This window comes from Neolamprologus multifasciatus, chromosome 6 (assembly GCF_963576455.1).
Source record: "Neolamprologus multifasciatus chromosome 6, fNeoMul1.2, whole genome shotgun sequence".
Classification (NCBI taxonomy): Eukaryota; Metazoa; Chordata; class Actinopteri; order Cichliformes; family Cichlidae; genus Neolamprologus; species Neolamprologus multifasciatus.
In genome coordinates, this window is record NC_140444.1 from 13,475,900 (window position 1) to 13,498,044 (window position 22,145).

The 22,145-nt window shown below is 38.6% G+C and overlaps 1 protein-coding gene across 1 annotated transcript in view; it reads left to right on the forward strand.

Moving 5' to 3' along the window:
- The window catches only part of LOC146516599 (dolichyl-diphosphooligosaccharide--protein glycosyltransferase subunit TUSC3), a 103,346-nt gene extending 81,201 nt beyond the window's left edge, over positions 1-22,145 (forward strand). Inside the window, exons 9-10 of the mRNA XM_085162458.1 lie at positions 1,131-1,221; positions 3,818-22,145. Coding sequence (XP_085018584.1) covers positions 1,131-1,221; positions 3,818-3,833 — 107 coding nt within the window. The 3' untranslated portion in view covers positions 3,834-22,145. The remainder of the gene's footprint in view (positions 1-1,130; positions 1,222-3,817) is intronic.

The following is a 22,145-nucleotide window of genomic DNA, read 5'->3' on the forward strand; positions in this document are numbered from 1 at the left end:
ATATGGGTGAAAAAATATGGGTTTATAAGATTTGCAAATAATTGCATTCTTTTTTTTTTATTGCACAGCATCCCAGATTTGGGGGAATTTGGGGTGTAATATCACTTGCTCTCTTAAATATCACAACAGCAAATGTAGTCTTATACAGTACATCTTATGTTTTACCAGCCAAATGTTTTGATGTCAACTTTCTCGTGCATCCACACTCACCCGCTTGTTCTCTAACACTCTAATTCTCCTTTAGGCACACACACACACGCACACCCCGTGCGTGTGTGTGTGTCCCATGTAAGGACAAGAACATATCTCGCTATTTAGTCTCCAGGAGAGGTACTCATCCTAATCTCTGATTAACAATATCAGTCGGTGGTGACAGTTTTAATTTAACACAGTACTTCTTAGGGATTAGCCACTGCACAGGGGTGTGCATACACTCATACACTTGCACATACAGTGATAATTCCTCGGCAGATAAAAGGTCATGCTTATGTATATTTCACTTTAGAATAGCCAATGAGGAAATATGATGATAATGGCTTCAAAGATAATTTTCTGTAACCCAGCAGGGTTTATCACGACAAAGAGACAGTAGCACATACTTTAAGGGATTATTTTTAAAGAAAAAAGGCTAAAGGAGACTTTTTTCATAATGTCAAGTCAGTTTGTGTTTTATATGCCCTTTCTAGTAATATTCTATTATCATGTTATGTTACCAGTGAGTTGTATGTTTTTGTGTTTAGCCGCTTATAAATTTGTGTTTATACATGTAAACTACCAACATGCAGATAAAAGGATGCTTTTATGTGTGCTATGTCTAAATCCTATAAGCATATTCAATTTGAAAATGGATCAGAGAAACAGTTGCCTCTGTGGTTATATTGGGCATGGAATGCTTGAAATGAATGCCTTTAACCAAGAAGAAAAACAGTAATCTCAGGCCTTTTTCAAGTTATTATAAAAGAACATATTAGGGTGTCATGAATTTGAAAATGTGTAAGAATAAAATGTGCTTGTAGTAACTTAAAATCTAGAGGTCGTTGTGTAATGAAATATTGTTAATGATATTATACCACAAGACTTCTAACCAGTAATGCACAGTAAAACAACAGTCTGTCTTTGTCTTCTTGCAGTCATCTGCCTGGTTGGCCTTGGCCTGGTGGTGTTTTTCTTTAGTTTCCTGCTCTCCATCTTCAGGTCCAAGTACCATGGATACCCCTACAGGTAACTATAGCAACCACACACCACTGTAAAGATGCTTCCACCACAGCTCAACAATTATTCAAGCGCAATATACAAGCAAACAATGAATCTGAAAATCACTGAAGCTGACATAAAATCACTGCAAAGTTATTGCTTTCACAATGCAAAAATCAGAGCCAAAACAGATCCATCAGTTCAAATTACTGTCTTGATTTAAAGAAAGCTATTCAATCAAAAATACTCTCTCCAAAATATACAAGACACAGAGCCAAAGAATCAGTCATAGAGGCAGTATACTCAATATAAAGTATAATACAAAAGGTTCCTCAATTAAATAGTTAAAGTCATAGATCCCTCATGGTTTTTTTTTCTCCAAAGGGTCTCATGCAGTGAACACGCTTTTACATTAAAACCCATTTTCTAGTCAACCAACAGCAATTTGATTCCATTGTGTGCTAAAGGTCACCATAATAATAGATTTAATGCTTAACGGAAAATATCCCACAACTCTTCAGAGTCTGGGTTCAGTTTATCCGTCCGTGAGCAGCTTTAAAACATTACAGCAGCCAAACCCCCTAGCTGTTGAAACTCTTGAAACTCACCTTTGGACAGGATGTCAAAGGGTCTTCATCAAGGCAGATACTTTACAATAATAGAAGCTTGAACCCTTCTATGAACTCTTCCTTTAAAAAGACACAAATTGTAGTCTTCTAGTTCGGTGGATGGAGTTCAAATATAATAACGATTGTCTTGAGACTTTATTGTGGTATGAAAGTGATAAACCTTTTCTATATAGGTCTGCTGAGACCATGATTTCCAAAAGGAATTTCAAGTTTTGTTTCAATTTAGACCATAAAAACAGTTTCCATTTCATTCCATCCCATCTTAAATGCACAGGGGATAGCAACATTGCCTGATCTTGCTTATATTTGATAGAGTGGTTTGGTAGTTTTACCTTGGATTTATGGATGTAACAATGAATGGTATTCACTGAAATGGTTTTCCTGAGCCCATTTAGTTATTTCTACTACAGAGCTGTTTCTAATATAGTCATGTCTAAGGTGCCGTCGTTCAATATCAGGTTTGTGGCACTATCGTTTGCATACTGAGATTCCTCCAATTCGATGAATCTTTCATTGCTATTAAGTGCCTCAATCACCGAATTCAAAAAAATATTATTATGCCTGCACAATCTCTGTTAGTGTTTTCATTGTTAGGGTTTTATTTGTTATTGTGAAATACATCAGAATTAGCATGTATTATTAAAGATTCTCACTTTCAATGTTGGGTTTTCTTTGTACTAGTTGAATGTTGGGATTAAAGGAATTGCACATTTTCTTTTTTTGAAATGCACTTGGACTCCACTGGTTACTCAATAACTTATTTCTAATATTTTACATACGCTGGAAATATATGTGATGTGGTTTGTAAGACTGTAGCAAGGTCTTGACTTAAAATACAGTCTGAAAAGGCCGAGCTGAGGGTCCATTTTTAAGTTGGAGTAATCTGGGTCCAAAACTCCAGCCGCTTCAAGTCCCAAAGTCAAAAGAACACTGTGGCATCACTGAGAGTTAAAAACTGTCTAAATTCTTTCATCTTTAATAAAATGATCAGCATTGTTACTTTACCAGGTGTAGCAATTAAGTTTAACATCCAGGCATCCATGAAAACAGAATTTATTACATTTAACAGAGTTACAAGTTAGCAGGAAGTTAGCTCACTAGTTTCCACCTAAACATGATATAGCATGTTCTGACTGAGAGATTTCTGAAAAAATTAAAACGTACAGCTCTGCTATCACTTCCAACATAAATGAAGACAGAAAAACTAAACAGCAGTGACGTTTGTAGGGTCACTGAAGTTGGGTCTAGCTGGTATATAATGACACAGCGACACAGCTATGTTAGCATAACATAAACACATTGAAGCTGAAGGATGAACGCTAATTTTTTTCCACTCGATAAAAGTTAACGGGAGGGTTCCCGATGGTTAGGGACAAATGCAATCGCATGGTAGGATGCTGTAAACGGACCAAACTTCAGTCAGGAGAACAACTGAGATTATTCATCCACAATACAAGGTTAGTCATTAATATACTGCAACAACATGGGAATAGAGCAGCTGCGAGAGAATTCAACATTAATGAATCAATAGTACAGAAGTGGAGGAAGCAAGAGGAATGAGTTGAGTAAAGTTTGACTTATCTGACTGTTTTGTTTCACTTATGTATGAAAAATACGGTAGTACAGTTTTAAATTTTTAAATTCCTATTACTTAAGTCTGATTGTGGCTTTGTTTTTATTCTTAAGTCCATGTTATGTTTGAGTGGCATACAGAAATGTTTAGGGCTAATTCAACTATTCATCAGTTAGATTTCTGTTTCGTAAATGCAAATCCGTTTCAGAAATGTTTCTTGTTTACATGCTTCCAGAAACGGTTTATACTCCAAATGTGTTTTTCTTTTTTCCTTTTAGCTTTCTGTTTCACGAAAATGTTTTTAATGTAACACAAGGTTAGACAAAGAAATACTTTATTTATATCTCTTATTTTTCCCTCTCCTTGTTTGTTTCTACCCTCTTTCCTTCTCTACTTCTTTTAATCTATCTCTGCCTCACAGCTTCCTTATTAAGTGAACAAACACAGTAGAGGCAGCCAGAAAAAATGTCAAAGAGGTGGTAGGTGAGAAGAAGAGGAGTTGAGAACATACTTGAAGAGGAGGCAGTGTCACTACTGAGTCTAAAGTGCATGGTCTGGTTTCTATTAGTGTATGTGTCGTTGTTGGTTTTTTTTGTTTTGTTTTATTTTTACTTAACTACTACCATTAAATCTGCAAGCTGAATAAGAATTGGTTGTCACTTCATACACTGGACAATAAAGGCACCATTTTGCATGTCATGTATCTTTGTGGTTTTTTTCATGACTCTTTAGCGCTAAAGTTTTTTATGTGGTTATATAAACTGACCAGTGACAGTGGCAGTCTAATCATTTGTGACATATTGTTGTAAACATGAATTGAACCATATTTTTCAAAAATGCTGTTAAAAGTAAAACTGGAAACTAAAGATTTATGGTGGGTTAATGGGGATGAAAATGGGGCCAAAATCTCTAGTTCAATTCAGTATTTTTAAGTAACATGGACTAAGTAACCCTCTTTATTAAGTACATCTTGTTCGCACTGGGTGGGACTCCATTTTGCCTTCAGAACTTCCTTAATTCTTTATGACATAGCCCCATATTGATTGTCCATACTGAACAATAGCATGACGGAGTTGCATGTCAAATTCTGTCCCCACAATCTGAACATCACAGCTTCGACACTCATTGGAAATCAGGAGTCATCAGGCCAAGCAACTTTTTTTTCTTTATCTTCTATTGTCCAGTGTTGTCTGTGAAGGTTCTCAGTCATCCAGGTCATCGTAGTCTAAGAAGCTTGGAAAGAAGTTGCTTGAAGACGTTTCACCTCTCATCCGAGAAGCTTCTTCAGTTCTAAGGGTCAAATGGTGGAGAGTCCCAGATTTAAACCCAGTGGGAGTTTCCCAGACGCCTTAACGCCCACTCACATCCTGGGCCATCTGACCTCAGGAAATCACATGATAGGGTGGGGACAGGTTTCACAATGAGCTCACCCGAAACCCTGGCTGATTGTGACCCACACCTGCTTTCACACCTTGGCTCATGTAATTAGGTAGAGGATCATCAGGGGGTCCTTTGTCCCTTTTTGGGGGGAAACTCCCACTGGGTTTAAATCTGGGACTCCACCATTTGACCCTTAAAACTGAAGAAGCTTCTCGGATGAGAGGTGAAACGTCTTCAAGCAACTCAAAGACGTCCAGACGCTTTTCTTTCCAAGCTCCTTAGATTATCCAGTGTTGATGAGTCAGTGTGAATTGTAGACTTAGTTTCCTGTTCTTATCTTACAGGAGTGGTATTTGGTGTGGTCTTCTGCTCCTGTAGCCCATCTGCATCAAGGGGTTGTTGGAACTAGTGTTTATTTAAATTTGTTTTGTCTTCCTATGAGCTTGAAGCATTTACATCATTCTCCTCTGATCTCTGGCATCAGCAAGCTATAACTTATCTTAATAGGGCCATTCTCTGCAAACCCTAGAGATGGTTTAGTGGGAAAGTACCCAGACCAGTCCATCTGACACCAACATTCACACCAGTAAAAATCACTCTCATCGCCTTTCTTCCCCAATTCTGCCGCTCAGTTTGACCTTTAGCAGTTTGTCCTGACCATGTCTGCATGCATAAATACACTGAGTTGATGCATTTGCTGATTAGACATCTTGTGTTAAGAGTTATGCCTAATAAAATGGCCAGGGTGTAAGTTTATGACAATGATACATAGTTGTGTAACATTATATGGATTAACATGGATAAATAAATAAATCAAGTCATTTGCAATTGAGGCGTTAGGGCTTTGAGCTTTTGTTGGTAGCTGAGAATCAGGATGATGGGTTTTGCTCAAGTTTCCACCATGTGATTCCATCTGTGTAGCTGTAACATATTGTCTTAACCTAAGATGAAAATGTGTTATTTAAATGTCTCTGTTCCCGCTGTTTCTAAATATTCAATATGCTGACTACGTGTCTTTCAGCTGCTGGGTATATACTATATTGTCATCTGGCAGCTAAATTATACTTCATGTTATGCAGCTGAAACCACTTGGGTGAAATAAGGGAAAGGTTGTGATTGTAATGTAATAGAAAAAAAATAAGCATAAAAAATTATTAGTGTGCTGCAGAACACAAACGGCAAACCAGCTGCCCAAAATTAAGTCAGTAAATAAGTACATTAACAAGCATACCTTAAACTGCCACTGAACTCATCACCGATGTAAAATGGTAGCTCGTGTACTGAGTTTACAGAAGAATGGTTGCTAGTAATGTTACGTTTCTTGCAGAAAGTGAGAAGCATAGGTCATTTAGAGAATACATACATTTTTAATTCCTTCACTTTTGGACTGCCCACTAAAACAGTGAGTGGGATGTGCAATGGATCCATTTATGTAACCTACTGTGTGTGGGCAGACAGAGAAATGGTACTTTAGATAGACTGGGTTTGACAAATGTTATAAAAATATTCCAATTCTTGTCTATTTCTGTTTTAAATCATGGGAACAGTGAACCATTCTCCATTTCTCAAATATGGTTTTCAATACAATACACAGTTAAGTATTTGAGTTCATCAGAACACGTTCTTAAGTAAAGGTAATAGAGTGGCTTACTCTTTACAGGTAGGGCATGGTGTAATCAACTAAATATGTGTAACAGCATGGTAATACGCATAGCTACCCAATATGAAAGGTGACCCAATTCGATAAATGCCCACCCTCTTAAGGCTTGCAGAAAAAAATACTAACTTCCTTGGAGACCAAGTGTAATCACGGCAATATCCATCCTCAAGTTATACCATATTGAGCTTATTGATTGGGCCAAAAATGAGGCATTATGTTTTGAGGGTTTTTAAGTGCCGTCTGAAGCTGAGAGGTCCTTTGCTGCAACATATTTGAATAAAAGTGAAGAACAATGCTGATCATCAGCACTGCAAGCAGAATCTCCCATCTGTTTTCCCTCAACTGTTGGCCTTTACGTGTGTCGGAAGAAAGCAGAACAAATGTCACCTTCAGGGGGGATAAGTATTTGCAAAGAGAGCAAAATCAATGTGGATATTAGATAGAGGACAGTTGTAGAACAAAATACACAATTACACAATCTTTCTGCTGGTTAGAAAAAAAACATATCACAGTTTGCAGGCTAAAATTACACGCTAATCTTTCACAGCTACATTAGTGTATGCAAATTACAAGTTTAGATTACACTGCTTTTCAGCAAAACACACTTTTTCTGCTGTAAAGACCGTTTAAGCTATTAAATGATTGAGTCCTTTATAATGTGTATCCTCCGTGCAGGTGCCCAAAATCTAAAAATACAGCCCATTAACTTGCACAGCTTCCAGATGTGTTCATCTGTTTTGCACAATAGCTTGACATTCTTTTTTTATTTATTTTCTTTTTATTGCACTAAAATTAGCATGAATATCACGTGTAATACAATGTTTTACTCCCAGAACTGATAATGTGAGATGGCAACATGTTCAGTCCTACAAACCTTATAAACATCCATCAGAAGACCACCTCCAGTTCCAGTAAATACAACCCGGAAATTAAAACAAGGTTAAATTAAATCTCAGAAATTAGATTTACTTTGACATTGTGGCCACTGCACTGCATATAAATTAATGCCAGTATTTACAACAGCCATACATTTACAATTACCTTTAATGTCTGTCTTTTACCTTTAGACCTTTAATGCTCTTTAAAATACACCATCAACACAATTTAGATTATGCACAGGATATTTTGTTTATAACTGGGTTTTGCATTTTCTGCAGTGAACCCTTGCTGCTATATGTCCCTTATTTCAAAATCACATTTATCTCATCAAATATGAAACTGACTGAAAAACCATGTCACCAGCCACGCCAGTCATTACCTTGCTGGTACCAGACTCCACACTCTATTTCCTTCAGAAATGCCTTAATTCGTTGTAGCATGGATTCAACAAGGTCCCGGCAACATTCCTTGGGGATTTTGGTCTAAACTGACATGATAGCATCGCACACTTGCTGCTAAATATCTATAATGCAAATCTTCCACCACATCCCAAAGGTGCTATAGTGGACTGAGTTCTGGTGACTGTGAAGGCCATTTGAGTACCATAAACACTCTGATGTTCAGTAAGCCATTTTGAGATTATCAGAGCTTTGTCACACGGGGTATTATCCTGCTAGAAGCAGTCATCAAAAGACAGGCACATTGGGGTCATAAAGGGAGGTACGTGGTCAGCAATAATACCAAGATAGGCTGTGGCTTGTAAACAATGCTCAGTACTAAGGCGCCCAAAGTGTGCCAAAGAAATGTACCACACCACAAAGGATGACGGATCCGTGCTTTCATGTTGTTTATGTTAAATTTTGACCCTACAATATTAATGTCATAATGAAAAGTGAGACTCGTCATCTTCTCTTATCCACAATAGAAGTTTCCTCTTCTTAGCTGACAGGAGTGGCACTTAATGTAGTCATCTGCTGCTGCTATCCATCTGCTTCAAGGTTCGACTTGTTGTGCATTGCGTACTTTGGTTATAACTGGTGGTCATTTGAATCAATCTTGCCTTACTATCAGCTTGAAGCACTCTAGCCATTTTCCTCTTACCTCTGGCATCAACAAGGCATTTTCACCCAGAGAACTGTTGCTCACTGGATGCTTGCTCCTTTTCAGACCATTCCCTGTAAACACTAGAGATGCTTGGGCGTAAAAAAATCCCAGCAGATCAGCAGTTTCTGAAATGCTCAGATCAGCTCAGGTCATTATTTTTTGTAAATATGAGTAAATCAGATGCCATCAAGTGGATTTCCGAACTGAAGTAAATATGTGGGGTTACTAGTTTCTTTCACTTAGAGGTAGCAACAGTGTACTCAGGCTGCTTGCAGTCTAGCCTATGCCAGGATGTGCCTCTACCCCTGTGAAAAGAAAATATTTTCATAGATTTTAGGAAAAACCTGTAATATGCCTCAAAAGCATGAATTGTTCTCCAGTCCAAAAGCACACCAGCTGGGTTACATGATTGTTGTTGTTGTTGTTGTTGTTTTTTGTTTTTTTTAAAGTGTTTATTATATTTCTTTAGTACCTGCTAATATTAATTTCCATGCATCAAGTTAACCATTAAAATCAAAGAAATACACTTTGTGGCATTTTGTGAAGATGGCAGGTCTGACATTTCTGAGTTATTGGTGGTTCGGTTCTATAGATAGCAGTTCAGATAAATTCTTTTCTGGAGCCTGTCTTTCATGTCTGCACTTTGTATCGCACACATACAACAACTGGTGAAGAACAGCTTCTTTTTTAAAAAAAATTTTACAGTCTGAAATACAAAGAACTAACGATCTGTCCCTACCATCCTCTAATGGATTCAAGAGTTGGCTGCAGGTTGGTTGTGTTATTTTATCTGTTACTTTGTACTCTTTGGGGATATTGATATCTGGCATTTAAAAAAAAGGCTATTGTTCATCATTGCCAATCATGAATAAACTATGCGGACTGAAATAACTTTTCAAAAAAGTCAGTTTTCTGAAATGTGTAAATTAGATTTATCTTCTTTTTTTCCACACAATTTTACCTTTCATTTGAATGTCTCTAATCTCATACGACCTGTAATTTTAAACAGCCTCACAGCCACTGGAGCCTTTTTCTTAGAAATGATGCTGCAACCTGCTGTCAGGTCTGATTTGACTCTGCTGTCTGATGTTCTTGGCTTATCTGACCTGTATGTCAACTACTGCTGTGCCACGACCAACTTTGAAAAAACTCTTCTGCTGTCTGTTGTTCAGGGCATGGTGCCACCTCACTGTGGATCAACCTTTCCTCCCATAGGCCACAAACACTGTCTCCAGGCACCCAGAGCTGTAATGATTATCATCAGAGACCTGCTGTAGTTGTTGCTATTTTGTTGCATCACTGTCTGTGGTGTGTGCTTGTATCTCTTGAGTTTGTGTAAATGTATCAAAGTGTGTGTGTGTATCCATGAGTACATGCATGTTTTGTATTGTTGAATTTATTAGCTAAGGCATATTTGATTTATGGGGAAACAGCTGTGATAGACTGAGAGACGTTTGACGCAAGAATTATTTAGCAGTTTGAGTACTTCACAGTATTCTCTCCCTTTTTTTTCTTCTGTCACTTTGTAGCATTGTTGGCTGGCCGCCTTGGATAAGCAATTGATTGTTCATTTTGTAGAACAGCCTATTAAACCCAAAATATGAAGAGCAAAGAAACAAATCACAGGAGAAAATAAGTATCTTTTATGTTAATTGGCAGTTCTTGTTTAAATTATTTGTCAGTTAAATTGTGTTGTAAAATAAATTTAAAAAAGTAGTGATGCAGTGGTTGGTACTGTTGGGCTACATGTTCTCCATGTTCCTGCATAGGTTCTCTCCAGATACTCCCACGATCCAAAAGCATGATTGCTAGGTTAACTGGTGATTCTAAATTGACTGTAGATGTGAATGTAAGCATGAATGATTGTCTGTCTCTCTGTGTTAGCCCCTGCCATAGACTGGTGACCTGTCCAGGGTGTACCCTGCCACTTTCCCCATGACAGTGAGGATAGGCTAATTAATTGCTCCTGCCTTTTACGCTAATCACATCAGTGAGAAAAGCTATTTCAGGAGGAATCACTGGAGGATTGACAATAATTCTGCAAACTGTTTCCATGCACAAGTCTTTAACAACCACTTACGCTCATATTTTATTACCTGTTATTTGCTCATTAGTGCAAGTATTTAAGCAGCCAAACACATGGCAGCAACTCAGTGTATTTAGGCATTGTTTGAAGTAATAACTCCAAGTCCTGTTTTCTTTTGGTTTTCTGTGTTGGTGTATTTAAAGTATCCCAGCATATGGTGGACATAAAGAGTGGGTCTGAGTGGGTAAACCATCACAGAACCACCGACAACAACAAAAATGTTGTTTGTACAGAAGACTGCATGGAAGACGTGGAAAACAGAGGTTAGTGGAAGAGATCTGAATTTAATTTGCAGAAGTATCTGATCAAAGGCCACAGAGTACTGGAATTAAAGTTATGAAAACTTTAATTGACGATAAGGGGTAAAGAAAAGATTCAAGTCAGGTGACAGATCAAAGATTCAGACCTACAAAACCTACAAAAAAACCCAAATGTACACAATAACACGAAGTCACACTCCAGGAAGAGGGGCGCTTCCGTTCGCTTACAGGGACTGTTTGCATTAAACAACATGTAGACATGCTCAGGATGACCTGCTAAAGTTTAAACTGAGCATGAAAAAGGGTAAAAGACAGATGATTTAAGTGATTGCATAGATGGTGGTGTCATATCGTTTGGTATGAATAGTTCCAAATCTGTTGACTTGCTGGGATTTTTGCGCTGATAGGAAGGCAACAGCAACTCAGATAACTACACATTACAGCCAAAACACACAGAAAACCATCTCTGAACACACAACACATCAAACCTCAAATCAGGGTGCCACTCGTGTCAGCTAAGAACGTGAAACTGACGTTACAAGGGGATTTCTGTTGCAACATTCCGATCATAGGATCGGAATTTGGCTTAAAAAAAATATGACATTTTGGGTCTATCCTGCCTTGTGTCAAAGGTTCAGGCTAATGTTGTGTAATGTTCTGCAAGATATTTTCTTGGCACACTTTGGGCCACTTACTACCCAACTGACCATCATTTAAATGCAACAGCCATAGCTAAGTATTGTCGCTGATCATGTCTGTCTTTTTATAACTGCAGTCTGCTCACCTGATGGCTGCTAGCAGGAAAACACTGTGTCACAAAGCTCACATCATCTCAGGATGCTTTTTTGAACATGGCAATTAATTGTACTCACTGAACTCAAATGCCCTCCACCATCATCAGATCTCAGTCTAGTAGAGCAACTTCGGTATGTGGTGGAACGGAAGATTGGCATTATGGCCAAACAGCTGACAAGTCTGCAGCAACTGTGTGATGCCAAATAGACTGTTTTGTTCAAAATTCCTGAGGGACATTTTCAGCACCTTGAAAAAAACTTAAAAAAACACGCCTCTAACCCGATGTTAACAAGCCGTACCTAATATAGTGGCCATTAAGTGTATATCACCATTTACTTGGCACTGCATGAAGATAAGCCTGGGTTTGGCCTCGAACATAATCACAAAGATATATCATAGGAGCCTTACAAGAGAAAGGGACAGAGTACTGCAGAGTCTGTTTTTTAAAAAAAAGTATTAAAAGAAAGCGTTTAAAGATAACATAATATTTTAGTGTTGATATCTTATGAGATGCAGGGTTCAGAAGAACTATCTACCACATGTGTGCTTTTGCTTGCAGGGGAACTCATCTATTTCATCTATATTTCTGATAAAACCCTGATAACCGCAACCACTATGGGAAAAATCTTTTTAAAAAAACCTTTTGTGTGTGGGTGTATATATGTGAAGTCAAGGAGAGAGTAGATGTAATGTTATCTATACTGTCAAACTTTCATTATCTTCTTATGAAAATCCCTACATGTTGCGATAAAAAAAAATCTTAAAAGTTCCTTTCACTCTTTTTCACTTAACTTTTTTAGCACCACCATCAACTCACTATTAAATTAACTTTCCCATTCCTTGGGCTATGTCCAAAAACTTGCAAAACTACATTTCCATCAGCCTTACTTTAACTTTCTTTAGTTCATATGTGGCGTTTGGGTTTAATTCCTTTAGCAAGTGTTGCTGACTGTAATTGATGTAAGAGAGCAGAAAGATTAAAACCTTTGTAGACTGTAGATTTAATGCTTCATCTGTGCCTCATTTTGTATTCACAGATCAGTGAAAATGCAAACCCGTCGATCCCACCCCAGCAATCCAGAACCAGCTCATACTTACTTGCATAGAATAGAAACGAACAACTGTGTCCAAAACACACAACTACTGGGAATGGTCCTAAAGTCTGCTACACATATATAATTTTCTTTTCTCTACACTGAATACCTACAGGACTTTGGGGAGTAAATAATCATTTATATTACTAGCTTGTATCTTTTACTCTGCATGACTTGCATTTAGTTTGAAGAATCTGGAGATAAATGATAAATGGACTGGTACCGCTCTATTCAGTTGAGCACTCAAAGCACTTTCTTACAAGTCTCATTAACCCAATCACACACTCATTCATACAGTTCTTTTATCTACATCTAAGCACTTTCAAACACATTCTCTCTCTCTCTCTCATGCACACACACACACACACACACACACACACACTTCAATAGATGCACTGGGAGCACCTTGAGGCTCTGTATTTTGTCCAAGGATACTTTGGCATGTGGGTTAAACAAGTCAGGGATCGAGCCACCAATCTTTCAAATAGGAGATGACCCACTCTGCCACGACCCACTGAGTCACGGCCACCTTGCCCATAACATAACGAATGCACAACTCCTTTCTCATCCATACTGTTGCCGTAAAAAACACTTTTCCTATCTTCACAAAGATCCTGCAAGAGACACGAGTCAACTTCCACAGCAACTTTCCTCTTGCAGCGATCTGAAGAGATTCAATTCAATTCAATTCAATTCAATTTTATTTATATAGCGCCAAATCACAACAAATGTCGCCTCAAGGCGCTTCATAGATACAGAGAAAAGCCCAACAATCATATGACCCCCTATGAGCAAGCACTTTGGCGACAGTGGGAAGGAAAAACTCCCTTTTAACAGGAAGAAACCTCCGGCAGAACCAGGCTCAGGGAGGGGCGGCCATCTGCTGCGACCGGTTGGGGTGAGAGAAGGAAGACAGGATAAAGACATGCTGTGGAAGAGAGACAGAGATTAATAACAGATACGATTCAATACAGAGAGGTCTGTTAATACATAGTGAGTGAGAAAGGTGACTGGAAAGGAAAAACTCAATGCATCATGGGAATCCCCCGGCAGCCTACATCTATTGCAGCATAACTAAGGGAGGATTCAGGGTCACCTGGTCCAGCCCTAACTATATGCTTTAGCAAAAAGGAAGGTTTTAAGCCTAATCTTAAAAGTAGAGATAGTGTCTGTCTCCTGAATCCAAACTGGAAGCTGGTTCCACAGAAGAGGGGCCTGAAAACTGAAGGCTCTCCCTCCCATTCTACTTTTAAATACTCTAGGAACAACAAGTAGGCCTGCAGAGCGGGAGCGAAGTGCTCTAATAGGGTGATATGGTACTACAAGGTCATTAAGATAAGATGGGGCCTGATTATTTAAGACCTTGTATGTGAGGAGCAGGATTTTGAATTCAATTCTGGATTTAACAGGAAGCCAATGAAGGGAAGCCAAAACAGGAGAAATATGCTCTCTCCTTCTAGTCCCTGTCAGTACTCTTGCTGCAGCATTTTGGATTAACTGAAGGCTTTTCAGTGAGTTTTTTGGACATCCTGATAATAATGAATTGCAGTAGTCTAGCCTGGAAGTAATAAATGCATGAACTAGTTTTTCAGCGTCACTCTGAGACAGGATATTTCTAATTTTAGAGATGTTGCGCAAATGGAAGAACGCAGTCTTACATATTTGTTTAATATGTGCGTTGAAGGACATATCCTGGTCAAAAATGACTCCAAGGTTCCTCACAGTGTTACTGGAGGCCAAGGTAATGCCATCCAGAGTAAGAATCTGGTTAGATACCATATTTCTAAGCTTTTCAGCGCCGAGTACAATGACCTCAGTTTTATCTGAGTTAAGAAGCAGAAAGTTAGTGGCCATCCAAGTCTTTATGTCTTTAAGACATTCCTGCAGTTTAACTAATTGGTGTGTGTTATCTGGCTTCATGGACAGATAGAGCTGGGTGTCATCTGCATAGCAGTGAAAATGTATGCTATGTCTTCTAATGATGCTGCCTAGGGGAAGCATGTATAATGTAAACAGAATTGGTCCTAGCACCGAACCCTGTGGAACTCCATAATTAACCTCAGTGTGTGAAGAGGACTCTCCATTTACATGCACAAATTGGAGTCTATTAGATAGATATGATACAAACCACTGCAGTGCAATACCTGTAATACCTACAGCATGTTCTAATCGCTCTAATAGAATATTATGGTCAACAGTATCGAATGCTGCACTAAGGTCAAGAAGGACAAGCACAGAGATGAGTCCACTGTCAGAGGCCATAAGAAGATCATTTGTAACCTTCAATAAAGCTGTTTCTGTGCTGTGATGAACTCTGAAACCTGACTGAAACTCTTCAAATAAACCATTCCTCTGCAGATGATCTGTTAGCTGTTTGACAACTACTCTTTCAAGGATTTTTGATATGAAAGGAAGGTTGGAGATTGGCCTATAATTAGCTAAGACTGCTGGGTCTAGAGATGGCTTTTTGAGTAAAGGTTTAACTGCAGCCACCTTGAAGGCCTGTGGTACATAGCCGATTATTAGAGATAGGTTGATCATATATAAGATCGAAGAATTAATCAATGGCAGGACTTCTTTGAGCAGTTTTGTAGGAATGGGGTCTAAAAGACACGTTGATGGTTTGGAGGAAGTAATTATTGAAGTTAACTCAGAAAGATCGATTGGAAAAAAAGAGTCTAACTTAACATCAATGAAACTAAGAGTAGCTGTAGATAATATTACATCTGTGGGATGATTATTGGTAATTTTTTCTCTAATGATAAAAATTTTATTTGTGAAGAAGTTCATGAAGTCATCACTAGTTAACGTTAAAGGGATGGTTGGCTCAAAAGAGCTCTGACTTTTTGTCAGCCTGGCTACAGTGCTGAAGAGAAACCTGGGGTTGTTCTTATTTTCTTCAATCAGTGATGAGTAGTAAGCTGTTCTGGCTTTGCGGAGGGCTTTCTTATAAAGCAACAAACTATTTCTCCAGGCTAAATGATGATCCTCTAAATTTGTGACACGCCATTTCCTCTCCAGATTACGAGTCATCTGCTTTAGGGTACGTGTTTGAGAATTATACCACGGGGTCAGGTACTTCTGATTAGAGACCTTAGTTTTCACTGGAGCTACAGTATCCAGAGTCGTACGTAGTGAGGAGGTGAAATTATTAACAAGATAATCGACCTCTGTTGGGGTAGCGTTCAGATAGCTGCTCTGCTCTGTGTTGGTACAGGGCATTGACGATGATAACAGTGGCTGGATTATATTCTTAAACTTAGTTACAGCGCTTTCAGAAAGACATCTACTTTGATAAAGTCCACTCTCCACTGCTGCGTAATCAATTATTGTAAATGTTATCAAGAAATGATCAGACAGGAGAGGGTTTTCAGGAAACACTGTTAAATGTTCAGTTTCTATGCCATATGTTAAAACAAGATCTAGAGTGTGATTAAAGTGGTGGGTGGGTTCTTTTACATTTTGAGAGAAATCAATTGAGTCTAACAACAGATTAAATGCCATGTTGAGGCTGTCATTTTTAGCATCTACATGGATGTTAAAATCACCCACAATAATTATTTTATCTGAGCTCAGAACTAAATTAGATATAAAGTCTGAGAAATCAGACAGAAACTCTGTGTAAGGCCCAGGTGGACGATAGATGATAACAAGTAAGACTGGTTTCTGAGTTTCACAGCTGGGGTGGACAATGCTAAGCATCAGGCTTTCAAATGAATTAAAAGTCTGTCTTGGTCTTTCATTAATTAATAGACTGGTGTGAAAAATTGCTGCCACACCGCCCCCTCGACCTGTGCTTCGAGATTTCTGGTAGTTAGAATGACTCGGGGGTGTTGATTCATTTAAACTAACATAATCATCCTGCTGCAACCAGGTTTCTGTAAGGCAGAGTAAATCAATTTGTTGATCAATTATTAAGTCATGTACTAACAGAGACTTGGAGGAGAGAGACCTAATATTTAATAATCCACATTTCACTGTTTTACTCTTTGGTTCAGATGTGGATACTGTATTGTTCTTTCTTTGTGATTGTTTAAGTTGTTTGTTGCTGGTTTTTAGTTTGTTTTTTGTCTTTTTGGAAGCAGACACAGTCTCTATGGAGATGGGTTTTTGGGTGGGTAGCAGGAGGAGAGAAGCTGCAGAGAGGCGTGTAAGACTGCAACTCTGCTTCCTGGTCCCAACTCTGGATAGTCATGTTTTGAGGGGTTTAATAAATTTGTCGATATTTCTAGAAATGAGAGCTGCTCCATCCAAAGTGGGATGGATGCCATCTCTCCTAACAAGACCAGGTTTCCTCCAGAAGGTTTGCCAATTATCTATGAAGCCCACATCGTTTCTGGGACACCACTCAGACAGCCAGCAATTTAAGGAGAACATGCGGCTAAACATGTCACTCCTGGTCTGATTGGGGAGGGGACCAGAGAAAACTACAGAGTCCGACATTGTTTTGGCAAAGTTACACACCAATTCAATATTGATTTTAGTGACCTCCGATTGGCGTAACCGGGTGTCATTACTGCCGACGTGAATTATGATTTTATTGAATTTACGTTTACCCTTAGCCAGCAGTTTTAAATTTCCTTCAATGTCGCCTGCTCTGGCCCCTGGAAGACAATTGACTATGGTTGCCGGTGTCTCTAGCTTCACATGTCTGAGAACAGAGTCACCAATTACCAGAGTTTGACCCCCGGCGGGTGTGTCACCGAGTGGGGAAAAACGGTTAGACACATGAACGGGTTGGTGGTGTACCTGGGGCTTCTGTTTAGGACTACGCTTCCTTGTCACCGTTACCCAGCCTTTCCCCAGCTGCTTGGGGTCTGCCGGGGAACAGCTAGCGGGGCCTACGCTATCTTCGGCTGCACCAGCTACAGGGGCCTGGCTAGCTAAGGGTGAGAGCAGGGTGCAAAGCCGAGTCTCCAATTCAGTAATCCTGGCCTCCAGAGCTGCAAATATGCTACATTTGTTACAGATATCATTACTGCTAAAGGAGGCCGAGGAGTAACTAAACATCTGACACAATGAGCAAGAAAGTGCAGAAGGGACAGGTGAAGTAGCCATGGTGCTAACGGGTCGGCTACGAGCTAAGCTAGCGAAACAGTACAGAGACAGTGAGTGAATACTATAAATTAGGTAGTGAGTACACAGAAAGTGTGCTTCGGATGAAGCACGTGAAGAGTATACTGTGAAAAAAGAATGTATTTAAAAGTTGTTAATTAAACTGCTAAGCAAATAAGCTACTCAGAAACACCACTGTGTTTGAGCAGGAACAGGAAGCGATACTATACCACAGAGCGAGCGAGCGAACACCAAGTGACAGCGCCACCGACATGTCATCAGAACCTCCATCCTACATCACCACATCTCCAGCAACCAGTGCCCTGAGACCCAGTTACAAAGTACGCTTATATCATTGTGAAAAAGTGTGTATGTGTGTATTTATTTAAGTCATGTGTATGTGAAAGACAAGAAAATTAGAGGGAAAAACAAGGTTGCTACATAAGCTGCTAGACCCAAATTGCATTTGCATTTTCCTCTCATGTTTTCTAAATATAACTTTTACAGCTTTTAATTACTTTTTTTTTTCAACAGGATTTCTCTACATGTTTTTTTCTTTGAAAAAGATCATTTTCTTTGCAGTTACTGACTTGAGAGGGCTAGTGAAGTTTTTTTTTTATCTGGCAGTGAGCCTGTAATTGCACTATGTCATGCACACATATACAAAGAGACACGCACACGGGCAGACACCTACACAGCTGTATTCGCACACGCACTCTGTACCATGCAGCATATAATTACATGCTGTTACAGTGACGGCCTTGGGGCCTGTCAGCCTGCCGTTGGTTCTAATACCTCAAGTGGGTACACTGTGTTGCCCAGAAATACAGGCTCACATATGCAGTCACGCTGATACCCAGCTGGAGTAGGACAGTTAGGTTTCAAGGCTGACTCTTGACATTCCTGATTAATTTTCTGTGAAGTGTACTTGTCGTACAGCAACAAGTAATACACAGTAATTGTCACTACTCTTTCTAACTCACCCATTCTCACCAAATTATCAGAGCCTATCAATCTTTCTTTCCATTTCCCCTTTCTGTCCTATCTAAGGACATGGAGAAAGACAACAATCACAACTCATCAAATCACCATAACCTCCTAATTAACAGTATAATTGTGGATAATTAATAAATTGATTAAAGTGCCAAGGCAGGAACCAAATATGCTCCACCCTTGGTCTCCCAGGGGGCTGACGGCTATGATTCCTCCCTCCCCAACCCCAACACAAACAAAGGCCTTCTTCCAAGACTTCAAAGGGAGGAATTAGATAATTCAGTGGCTATCCTGCCAGGGAGCAACAAGCTAATTTTCTTTCACAAACAAACTGTCAAAACACACATTTTGTACCACAACTGGAAGGGTCTGAGATCATCATCAACATTAGAACTTTAAAGGGAAGCGCTTTTTAGCTGTGCAGTGCTGGAAGTTGAGGAAAAGAACCCTTCAAAGGATAGCCTTCAAAGGGAGTTTTAATTATTACATGGAGACTCTCAGTCTCTGTTGTCATCTCTCTATTTTCACTTTCCACCTCTTTTTTTTCCTGTCTCTATATTTTTCACACTCTCCCTTGGCAACAACCTGCCATATTTAGATGAAATCAGATGAAAAAGTAATAACCCTCAAAATTAGTTTTTAATTATATCAACACTGTGTCTCTTGTCACCCACTGCCACCTCCTTCTTCCGCACTTGCTAGATTCACTAACAATGTTAAAGAAGGATAGTGACATACATGCACACGCACAGATGTATTGGCCTATCTTGTTCATTTGCCTAAGCTGCAAATATGTAGAATCAGTAGCATTAATTAAACTACTTTTGAAGGCTGATTACTTTATTTATTTGTATATTTGTAGTACATATTCAGCACTCTTTGAACTGGTTACGATCTCTAATCTATTTATTTATTTTTGTGTCTGGACAAGATTTAATGAGATTCAGGCAGTAAACCTAGAGTTAGTTAAGTTGTGCAGTTGGGAAAACACATGATATCTCTTGTCTGTGTACACATAGAGATATGTTTTTCCATGACACTGGATGTATATGTTCATCAGCTGTAATTTGCAAACTATGTAAAAGTAAAAATTGTGTAGCCTGTAGCCTGCACGATGACCTCTACTCCTCCCGATGGTTGCTGTTGCTACAGCAGTCTTTCCAGTTTGATTTAGTTATGGACGCTGAAACTACTGTAACTGTTTCAGGGTCCTGTACTACCAAACAAGTTCAACGTACCCAGGGTGCCTTTCTGTTATCTGGATTCTCTTATCTCAGCATCAGCAGTCAGGACAAGCGGTCACACAAAGCCAGCTATCAACTAGGTAAATTAACCCATTAACCCTGTGCATTCCCATGAAAGGGATAGCAATAACAGCATCACAAAAATATGGATAAGCGTATTGATAACAGAGCGGGTTATTTTATGATGGGGAAAAATATGAAAAGGCAAAACGCATAATACAGAGTGAAAGTAACACAGCTGTCACACAAAAACAGTGGCATTATTGAAAAACACTGTGCAGCAGTTTAGAATTATAAGCACTAAATGAACATTACTATATTAATTTGAAGTTAGAAAAAAGCCTGCAAAAATGCAGAATGTGTAACTTTACAGACTTTTCACCACTCTCTCATTAAGACACAGTTGAATCTGATGGATGTTTAATTAAATTAATGTTTAAAAAACAGTTTTAGGTGTCATTCCTGCTTCAGCCTTGGTTGTGTTTAACAGTCTTAGAGTAAAGAATAAATACAAAACAGGAACTCAGACTTGGTCTATGTACACATTTGATATAAGTTCAACAATTACAAAAATTTGCTCGTTTTAGGATGATTTATTGATGTTTTTAGAACAATAAAATTGCTGAGTGCCATTAAAAAAATATAAAATAACAAGGTCCACCTAAAAATCTATATTGATTACTGATCATCATGCAGGAAAGACAGACTTTAAATGCTATTAAAAAACTTTAGACTCTCCATCTATCTGGCCACAGAGATCTGACTCTTTCAGGAATGCTGGTGCTACTTTCTGGAAAACTGACTGGTCAGTAGATGGTGATTTCATATCTGCTGATCTTTAATCTGAGATTTAACCTGTTCTGAAGGTCTACAGCACAAGTTACCAAGGCAATATTCTCTTGTGAGAAGTGAACCATCTTCATAGTGCAGAAAACCAAGTGTTAATCCTGAAATTATTTGGACAAGATGAAATCCTGCATCTGAGTACATTTCTCATGTGTATGTAGACATGGTGCAAAAACAAAAAAAAAACAAACAAAACATCTATGTGGTATTTTGTGGTGAAACTTGAATGTATGAAATTATGTTAAAGTGGTACAATATGGTACTTTTAAGAGACTGGCCAATGCTAGCCAATGTACAAACCTAAATTGATACAATTTGTAGCACTTTACCATGACTTTACCACATGCTTGAAATGCCACACTTTATTTAAGGGAAATAAGAAATGTGAGAATTGTGACCAAAGAGCTTTTATTCACTTATTCACCAAAAAACAAACAAAACTAAAGAAATCAGTAGCCTGGAATGGAAACAGTAACTAGGCAAAAAGCTGTGTATGCTTATAATAAAGGACTGTGCAAATGGATAATGTTGGGAGTGGTCTAAGAGGGCACTAAGGGGTCAGTAAAACCTTAAATGCTAGGGCTACATAAAGGCTCAAGCTCTGCTTAAAAACGTGGCCTCCATGTTTTTTGTCAGCTATAAAATTTAAGTACTTACATATATTTTTCCTGCTTTTCAGTAACTATTTACAACAAAATAGCATACTTCCCATTTGTCTTGTGTTTTTTCTGGCTCTTCTACTTGTCTGTTCTCCTTTTTTTTCCAACAATATCTTTATTATTTTTTACATTTTAATGACTTGCAAACAGTCCAACATTCTAAATACTACATGAACATACACTCCTCTCAGACAGCAAAAAGAAAACAAAAAAGTCGTCAGATTTATCACTCCATTAAAGGCCTAAATTTGTCATTATCCCAAATCAAATGTCATTGCCCTCAGTCCTCGTCCTCCTCAGATAATACAAATCCTTCTACAAAATTCACAAATGGTCTCCACACCTTCTCAAAAACATTCAATTTCCTTTTCAGTATACATGTTATCCAATGGCAAAGCCACCATCATTTGTTTTATCCACTGTGTGATACTCGGTTCCCTTTTTTTTTTTCCATTTTAGTGCAATTAATCTTTTTGCTTGTAACAAACCCATATCAATAAACATTCTGTCACTTTTTGTGTACCTCATGTTTTCTGGGTACAATCCCAGAATAAGGAAGCCAGGATCCAAAACAACCTCCTTGGATAATATTTGTTTCATAGTTTGTGTTACTGCAACCCAAAAGGAGCCAATCTTCCTGCAATCCCAAATACAATGCCAAAAGTTACCCTTATCTTCATTACATTTATTACAA